A 9,353-nucleotide genomic window follows, 5' to 3' on the forward strand; every position below is an offset into this window, starting at 1 on the left:
TATGCGTAAATAATCAAAGTTTGCGTTTTCACTAAATAATATTGTTTGAATCAAGTTATGCATAAACAATTATCTGGCTTGGCTACAGGTAAGGCAAAATTGTGAAGTCAAAATATAATCATGGTTTCAATATGACCTGGATCTATAAAGATTAAAAGTACTCTGGCTAAAAAAGATGGGAAAACTATAATAAGCTTAAAAGTGGTTTGATGAGACAAAAGTAATCACAAACTTAATTTAGTTCTCCACATATCTCCAATGACCTTCCTCGGCTGTGGATTGTCTGGCCCTCTGTCCCGCTGTCCAGATGTAAAATACAACCATCCATCCCAGAAACCAGCTAATGCAGTTTTCACACGGAAAGGAAGCTTTCCAATCACTGACCATGTCTGTTTTTGGTAAAAATAAAAAATAAAAAATAAAAAAGATAAATCCTCAAATGTTCAACAGTGAGTTACCATTAGAAATAAGGTGTTCCAACAAATGCAAATATGCAATTAGAATGTCATACACAATAGTTAGACAAACCACAACTGTTCTGTATTTTTTTCCTTTGACATGAAACTGTTGTGGTTTTTCATGTTTAGAGGACAGCAATTTGTAACCATGAACCCAAGATCTGGTTCTTGTCAGGAGTTGTAGTGGCATGTTTACAGAAAATGTTATAGAATAAGTGAAAACCACGGTTCCTGACAATTCTTCACAATCACCAACCATCTTATGTGACTGGTGATGTAAAGAAAGACAAATCCATTGTTTGGATATATGCATTCTTGTAAGTGTAGTCCATGTTTAAGAAGAGAAGTTCATGATATCATACATCACAATAAAGGATAGAATAAGAAGCGACTACATGTATGAGAAGCTACCAAGTGAGAACAAGAGGAAAAGTAGGACAAGATGGTTCTAACGAGTGAAACAAAGACCAATAACTGCAACAGTAGGAAATGGTTCAATTACTAAAGGTCCCATAAGAACAAGAATATGGCCATAAAGGACTTGGGTGGGAAGTATGTGAACAAATATGACGATTTTAACATAAGTATCTAGATAATCTTAACGGCAACAAAGGCTTCATGTAACTGATTGCTGACCCCAAATTTTATTATAAGTTTTACTTCACCAAATAATTTTCTTACCTATGAATTACTAATTACCCGAGTAGTTCTCTCTCAAGAAAAAAAAAAAATTACCCGAGTAGTTCATTTCATTGAACTGGATATATTTTATTTATCAAGGAGGCTCCAAAAGAGATAGATTCTATAGAATGATGCATATATCAATATTTGGAGTCTTCTAATGATGGGACTAGATCATACCTGTGAGTCTAAATGAAATTGGAACACTTCCCCAACCAGGATCATTCTTTTGTTCACTGGATGCTTTTCTGTTGTACCTCCAGTGATGATAATTGAATTGTTGACAATCACCCAAGCGCACTCTATATGGGAGTTGGGTTTGGGCATAGGTGGCAACACTTTCCATTTCATTTCATCATCCAGCATATAAACATCACCGTAAACTACCTGAGTCAGTGAAGAATATAATAATAATATAAAAATCAAGACAAAAATAAACAAGAAATAGATTAGTCTATGGAAAGTTCTTTAAATTAGTGCATGTCAGAGATTATGCAAACAAATGCCATATTTTCTGTTCATTATGCTAAAATACTACAGCTAACCAATTTATCCATGTGTAGTATGTAAATGGCATGCATCATGAACATTACAACCTACTACTGATAACCAAACCAAGCACAATAGTACCTCATGCCTGCGGGAGCACTTAAAAATTGGGGACCCAGGTTTAGCCATAAAATCACCCTCTTGACCACCAATAATAAAAAGTTTATCATTGGCCACAACACAAGCCCTGTTACAAAATTGAAGAAAAAATTAGATCCAAAAAAAAAAAAAAAAAAAAAATCTCACACCTTTTTAGTCAGCAAAGTATACCATGCAACTTCCAAAATGGTGTGTCCCATGAATACCCACATGTACTACGTCTAAAGCTTCTTTTTGTTTTCTAACTCACCCCTTTAATAAATTATTGTTACCTTAAAAAGAAAAGGAAAAAAAAAAAGGCATTCTTCCCTAACGTGCAACTTGAATGATATGAACGTTTTAGATGTCCTAACAGAATTCCAATAGAATTACATAAACCCAGGAAATCAACAAACCTATGTGGTCCCCCACGTGGAATGGGTACTTCAGTCCGCCATTGTTTCTCCAACACTTTGCCATCCTTTACTGCAATACTCCACTGCTCCAACCCAGGTGTGTGGCGATTCTCCTTGCTGCCACCCATCACATGTAGTCTGCCTCTCCATAATTGAGTCGCTGGAGAATACCTGAAAATTCCACCTGTTAAACCCCTTTTCAGTTAAGGTCTTAACCAAATGACTTGATTTACATGCATTCAGGCACCATAGAACTCTGCTAGCATCTCAATAGATTGCCAGTTTCAAGCTGAGACTGAAGAGAATTGTTTAGTAATATTGGTCAGTGTGTAATTCTTCAAACTACAAATCCATTATTTAAGGTTATGCTAGTCCTGGTATGTCACTCTTCTCACCAACTACTATTAGGCAGACTAGGGCATTATAAAGTTATTCCAATAAGCTAATTGCAATTTCTGCTGCTACCATGATTGCAATCACATGCTAGCACATCCAGAAGCTAGTCCAGGAACTGCTTTTCCCCCCACTACAAATGTTGCAGAACTTGTTAAGGCATAAGGAAGCTAAAATTGGAAAACAATGTGAGATAATCCAGATTTTTGGATTTTTAAGCATTATGACTTATGAGAGTGTGATATAAAGTTGCAACAAAAAATTTGCAATATCTTTCACAGATTTGGTAAGAAAATAGGGAACTTTTGACAACAGGGTGATAAAGCGAGGAAATCCAACATGCCAAGATTAAGCACAGTTAAAACTTGCGTGGTATTTGCATGAATGTTCAGAAGGGAGTGATGAATATAGGATAAAATTTCAAGTGAAATACTTTCCAACACAGTGCAACAAGTGTGCATCTTACTAAACTCATAGGGTTCATGAACAGTCTAATTTGTCTAGGTTAATCCTATCTATTGCATACAAAACTATTTATAATTCAAAGTAACAAGAATGGACCAGCAACATAGTCTTACAGCAAAAAAACGGATTATGTCTCTGGAAACTCTTATACATATACATGATCACATGTAACAGAGACACACAAACATGAGCATTTATTATTTTTCACTCATGGTTACCTACAGCATATACAAGAAAGCTACATAATCAGAAGACAGAGTCGAAACTTAGCATGTGAAAATTTATTTTTAGATCATAGCAACAAACAAGTGAATTTCACACGAAACAAGAACAAAATTGCATTTCCAGAAGGAAATATAGCACAGTTAACACATATCCTAATCAGTTCACCTACCTTGGGGCCGGTAATGGTGGCATGGACCTCCATTTCTTTGTCTCAGTGTCCAGCACAAATGTATGAGAAGTAGGCCCTCTGCATTGGGGGCCATACTGTCCTGAGACTACATATATGTATCTTCCATCAGTTACCACTCCTAAATGTGAATGCCCCATCTCTTTGGGCATATCAAACCTCCCTCCCCATGTATTGCTAGTGAAATTGTATATGTCAACATGAGAGTGCACCTACAAGACATAAACATAGGCATAAGCAAAGATCATCAATATCAATGATTTGAAATTGTCTTAAATATATTCCAATATCTGACTGAGTTACATTTTATATATTCTGGTGATGCCTCAATAAGGGTCAAAGAAGTACAATCCTAGTCCAAAAACAAAAGGGTTCAACCTGTCAATGATGTCCTATTGAAGCATAACTAGCATTGAACTTGAATATTGAACAATCAAAATATTCAGATATTGATAGATTCTCACATAGTCAAGTGTGCGATATCCTGCAAACACATATAAAAGATTTTTAATCTGTACGGATGCTCCATCAAGACGAGGTACTGGTGCTGGTGGCATCTCCTCCCATTGTAATTCAGGTGCAGGTAAATCAGCAAAAGTTGCGGATAAAAATCTCTCAGGTGTGCGTTCTTTTCTACCTTTAACATCTTCTCTCTACAAAATATAAGACCATTCAGAATTCAATTGTACCAAACCACATTATAGTAAATAAGGGAATCCACCAAGGGGGTGAATGATCAGAACGAGACAAGTATCCTAACAGAGTCAAACAAGTTCGGATTTTGATAAGCAAGCCTAACAAGTTAAGATAGGATAAGCTTTTCAATTTCTAAAATCCAAAAACAATTTACAAATACTCAATACAACAACAACAAATCCTTAGTACCAAAACTACGAAGTCTGCTATGGATCCTCAACAAACTAATCAGAATGTTTCACATGTATTCCTCTCTGCCATTCTATCATATTCAAAATCAATGTTCTTCATCACCTCCTTAATTAACGTGTCAATTTTTACTACTACTACTACTACTAGTGACTAGTGAGTAGTGATAGTTTAGGTCTTCTTCTCCCTCTTTTTGTTCCCTCCACTTGAATCTAATCACTCTTCCTCGCTAGCACATTCTATTTTATTTTGCTCCGTTTTCTCAATGATCAAAGGAATAATAAAGAAAAAGAAAATTGAGCTTGTGCTAAACAAAATGGTTTGTAACCATGCCTCATGAAGTTACAGTGACTACAATTGAAGCCCACCAAATAAAAAATAAAACAAAATACATGTGAGTATAGGATCAAATGGAATCCCCCAAAAAACAAGCATACTAGATTGAATAAATATCCGTTTGTAAAAGTTTCTTTCTTTTTTTTTCTTTAAATCATATGAGTGGAAACAAAACAACAAAAATCCAAAAAAATTCATTTCCATATCCTTTTCTCGGTTTTCCCGGCTACCCCATTAGATCAAAAGTAAATGAAAATGTAACATCGAATGGAAACTCAAATTGGGTATCCGAGAAATGGCACATTTGGTTAAAGTGCTTACCTTGTCATCTGTTTTGGCAGTGGCATTTGGTACAGCTATAATCCCAGATTTCTCAAGTGCCCAGTTCGATGCAACAGACAAGTAAGCAGAACCAGCAGACGAGTAAGACGAAGTCCAAAGAAAATCTGCAATGAGGGCCGCTCCTAAAAGACCTGCACAAGATGTTAGAAACACTAACTTTGTGGAAGAGGAATGGTACTTATGATTAAACCTGGCCATTTTTCATAAAAATCCCATAAAACCAAGCAACCCATTTATATATAGGGAAAGAGAAAAGAGGGTGTCTGAATAAGGAGAAGAAGAAGAACACAAGTTTGAGGAACAAAAAGAGTTGGGCGCCAATTGTTTTGTGCCTTTTGTTTCACTTTTGCATGTGCCATGTTTTTCGGTTTCCTTCGGTGGTTAAAATTACTGCGGCACTCTGGCTTTTTTTTTTTAATGGTTTTTGCTTTTTAGTTTAGTTTTTTCCAATGAATTTATTTCTTTATCTGCTGGATTCACGCGGTGTTTTTTTTTTTAAAGGGAAAATCGAGGGGAAAAAGATATAACATTTCTAAAAATTGACCATTAAAATTTGGGATGAGTTTAATTTTGTACCCTAAAATTTGGAAAATTATTAAATACTCTCGGAGTATCATAAATGTGTATTCCCTCCTCTCACATGAATGGTGGGTCTCACCATTAATTTAATTAGTAGAACCCACCATTCATGTGAGAGGAGGGAGTACACATTTATAATACTCCGGGAGTATACAATAATTTCTCCTAAAATTTAAAATTTTGATTTAGTCCTCCGGTATTGCCTATTGTTTTGATTGAGAGCTCTTTCTTACATGCCCATGTTGAGTTGTCCACTAAATATCAAATAAACTCAAAACAACATAATTAAAATTCACTCGAAATTACGACATTTTGAATCCACTAAATCCACATCTAAAATCAGGCGCTATTTAAAGAGTACACATTATTAATTACAAATAATTCAATTACCTAAAAAAAAGAAAAACAAAGTTTGAAGAATGACCAAGTCGGGTAAGCCCAATGCCAATCCCCTTCACATCGATAATCCATGGCCTCCGCAATTCTAAAGTGAAAATGTTTGTTTATGTAATTTTCAATTTTTTAGAGATTTTATTTTAATTCTTCAACTTTTAAGTTATTTAATTGATACAGAGTAACAAAAATGACATTGATGAAGTATAAATTCATCAGTCGTAATGAACTTGTCCAGATGGAGTCAGATATTTGTCTGCGTCGTCGTAAAAGTAGCAATCTCTCACGATGGTCATCGGTGTGGTGTCTGCCACAACGTCTCCGATGCCAAAGTCAGTACAAGGAAGTTCTCAAATTATAAAACAATGTAATGGGATAACAACAAGTATTTCTAATTGTGTTTTTGTACCTTGTGTTGGTGCTTGTGGGGGCCTTATATATGCTTCTACAGCCTCTAGCCGTTGTGGCAGTTATGTGGCCTTAATACCTCTCTTGGTAACACCTTGTGCTCAATAATGCGGATTTCAATAGACTTCCAACGGTCCATACAGCTGTCTTTGTAACTGCCCGAGGTATTATTGCCTGTATTGAATGGCTTTGCTATCTTCGTTAATGATGTGGACATTTGATATGTTCATCTTGAGGGATAGCCTTGTTGGTAGCGGTGATAACGTCCATATAAGTTTAGTTCGTCAGTCCCATCAGCTGCCCCCGAGTTCTATGGTCGTCGTGACGTGTCATGATGATCAAAGAAGATGAAAGGTCTATAGGTTGTATATGACTCTTGGGATTTTGTTCCACATTAACTGCATAATGGTGGGGCCACACGTGTCGTGGCCACATGGCACATTCTGACTTGTGGAGTTAATGCTCCAATTGTATGATCCTTGGGTTTCCCGCTGAATTTCAGCTTTTTGAGTCTTGGTTTTTAAACTTCTCCTCATTTTTCCCTTTCACTTTTTTCAAACTTCCAATCATTACTCTGAGTATTTTCTTCACCAGTCTTTCTCTGTAATACTTCTCTGGTTTTTCTCTATGGTTCCCCTCCAAATTGGTGCTTGGCAGGATTTTCTACATTTCCTTTCGAGGTATGTTTCTCTCCTCACTTTTTGTTTCTTTTCTTTTTTCGGCGTAGACATACACTATGGTGAATTTCTGATTTTCCTTTCCTTTTCTCTTGTGTTTGTTTTTGGGTCTTAAGGCTTTTAGGATTTTTTCCTTTGTTTTCCGATTCTTCCATGGTTAGTAGCTATGTGGTTAGGGTAGCTTGTCCTTCAATTTTCTTTCTTTTTGCGCATTTAGGAGGGTCTTTGGGGGGTTTTCCCTCATCTTGAGAAATTTGTTTTTGAGGGTAATAGTCTGAGCGTCGCATTGGCTGATTTGCTGCCTTTGCTTCGTCAATCCATTGACTGGTTCGAGGGTTTGGTGAGAGAATGAAGGATTATGTCTGAGGTGAGGTCGAGCGAATTAGAGATTGGGTTGTCCTCTAATGATGGTCCTGTGGAGGCTGGGGGCGATACTGAAGTTTCCGCTCCTCGAGAGGTTAGGGCTTTTTATGCCTTTGAAGAGGTGTATGGCTTAGATGCCAACACGCTTTCTAGATTTAAGGATAGGATCCAATTTCTGAACAGGGTTAGGGTTCGTCTACCCAATGAAGAGGAACGGGCCTGCCACTTTTTCCCTAGGGAGGTATGCTTCTACAAGGCTGCCTTCCTGTGTGGTCTTAGGCTCCCCATCCATCCATTTATCATGGAGCTGTTAAGCCATTTCGGCATTGCTCCTAGGCAACTTATGCCAAATTCGTGGAGGATAGTAGTCAGCCTAATGGGAATATGGTTGGCTGCTACGGACGGTGACATGATCAGAGTGGACGAGCTCGTCTACCTATATAGTCTAAAGGTGTCTAAGGAGCACGTGTATCATGAGCTGGTGCCGTGGGAGAGGAGAATTAGGATTGTCCGGGACCTGCCTTCATCCTTCAGATATTGGAAGTCCCGGTTCTTCTTTGTGTCTGGGGATGATTGGGAGACGCCCTTTAATGAACTTTGGGGTGATCTCCCAAGGCTGCTCCGTCGGTGGGGTACCCCGACTTTAGGTGTGTCTTTATTTCTCCATGTCCTTAATTTTTGTTGTGTTTATTTATCGTCACTAACTCTCCTGCTCATTGTCTTATGCAGTTAAGAGACGGCCTAAGCTCAAAAGCAGGTACGCGGGTCGTGTTGAGAAGGCGATTGAGCACCCGAAGACGATTGAGGACTAGGACGATTTGGTGGATCCGGACTCTCACCTTCTATTGTCTAGGCCCGGAATCGTTTACCTACGTCTTGCGAAACATTGATATTGAGGAGAAAAAGAGTAAATGTTAGCCTCGTAATTGTTGACCCCTTTTTATAATCACTTGCTCACAAGTTGTTGTTTTTTCAAGAATGACGATGAAGTTCAACCATAGTATGTATACCCGAATGAGGGCCAAAAAGAACGAGCCCTTATCCAATCTTGGGGCTAAAAATGTAAAGGTGACGGACAAAGATGCCTCCGTCACACCTGCAACTCCGGTTACTCCTGGTGTTGAGACGACGAGGATGGCCTCCCCAACCACCTCAATTGAAGAAATCCCTCCTTAATGGAAGAGGCAGCGGACTGGTGACAAGGAAAAGGAGAAGGCCAACTCTCGTTAGTCCAACGTCTGAGACGATGCTGGGGTCGCAATGGCTAGGGCTCAGGAGATTTTTACTGCAGACAAGATGAAGATATTCTCGAGATCGTCTCCCAGTGGGCTTGTGGGTCGTCATCTCCACAAGCTCGTCCAGGTAATGTCCTCGTGCAAGTTCCATTTGCCCTTCTTCTTTTTTTTCTTGAAATCTTATTCTCCCCTCTTTTTTTTTTTCTTTTTTTTTTAGGTGCTGGGGGAGAGCCTCCATCTTTCCTCTGAGTATCTTGCTCAGGAAGCTAAGGTTGAGTTTACACTGTCTCGGGTGGCGGTCTTGGAGACGGAGAATTCGAAATTGAAGAAAGAGTTGATAACTGTCATCGGTGAAGCTAACCTTACCAAGGAAAGGGCCAAGACTCTCAGTGATGACCTCAGGGCTGAACGGTAGTTGACTGTGGAAAAGGACGAGCAACTCCTGGTTACCAAGGAGAAGATCAAAACTATAGCTGTTAAAGCTGTCGAAGGTTTCCAGCAGACTGAAGAGTACAATACTATGCTCTTCAGCTAGTACTTCAAAGGGTTCGAGCTTTTGAGAAGATACTTCATCAAGCACCCTTCTGGAGTAGATTTGGGAAACCTGGACCTCGAGGAGATGGCTGCTGACGAGGCTTCCAACTCTTCTGCCCCTGATGGTGATGCCCCCGGGAGTGCTCTTC

The 9,353-nt window shown here is 38.6% G+C and overlaps 1 protein-coding gene across 1 annotated transcript; it reads right to left on the bottom strand.

Annotated features, from left to right (window-relative positions):
- Positions 1 to 99: 99 nt before the first annotated feature.
- Positions 100 to 5,350, bottom strand: LOC126714681 (kelch repeat-containing protein At3g27220-like). Its single transcript, XM_050414941.1, has 7 exons — positions 4,995 to 5,350; positions 3,917 to 4,105; positions 3,435 to 3,664; positions 2,183 to 2,353; positions 1,770 to 1,875; positions 1,320 to 1,526; positions 100 to 389 (listed from the first exon to the last, which is right to left on the bottom strand). Exons 1-7 carry the CDS (start codon positions 5,211 to 5,213, stop codon positions 225 to 227), a joined length of 1,287 nt encoding a protein of 428 aa, XP_050270898.1. The 5' UTR covers positions 5,214 to 5,350; the 3' UTR covers positions 100 to 224.
- Positions 5,351 to 9,353: the final 4,003 nt, after the last annotated feature.

Source organism: Quercus robur, chromosome 2, assembly GCF_932294415.1.
Source record: "Quercus robur chromosome 2, dhQueRobu3.1, whole genome shotgun sequence".
In the NCBI taxonomy this organism is placed as follows: domain Eukaryota; kingdom Viridiplantae; phylum Streptophyta; class Magnoliopsida; order Fagales; family Fagaceae; genus Quercus; species Quercus robur.

Excerpts from the sequence above, each read along its gene's own strand:
- LOC126714681 (XM_050414941.1), bottom strand. The coding sequence starts at position 5,213 with ATGGCCAGGTTTAATCATAAGTACCATTCCTCTTCCACAAAGTTAGTG. Across the intron at positions 1,876-2,182 it reads CCACGTGGGGGACCACATAG|GGCTTGTGTTGTGGCCAATG; the intron begins GTTTGTTGATTT and ends ATTTTGTAACAG. Across the intron at positions 390-1,319 it reads AATTTCATTTAGACTCACAG|ACATGGTCAGTGATTGGAAA; the intron begins GTATGATCTAGT and ends TACCAAAAACAG.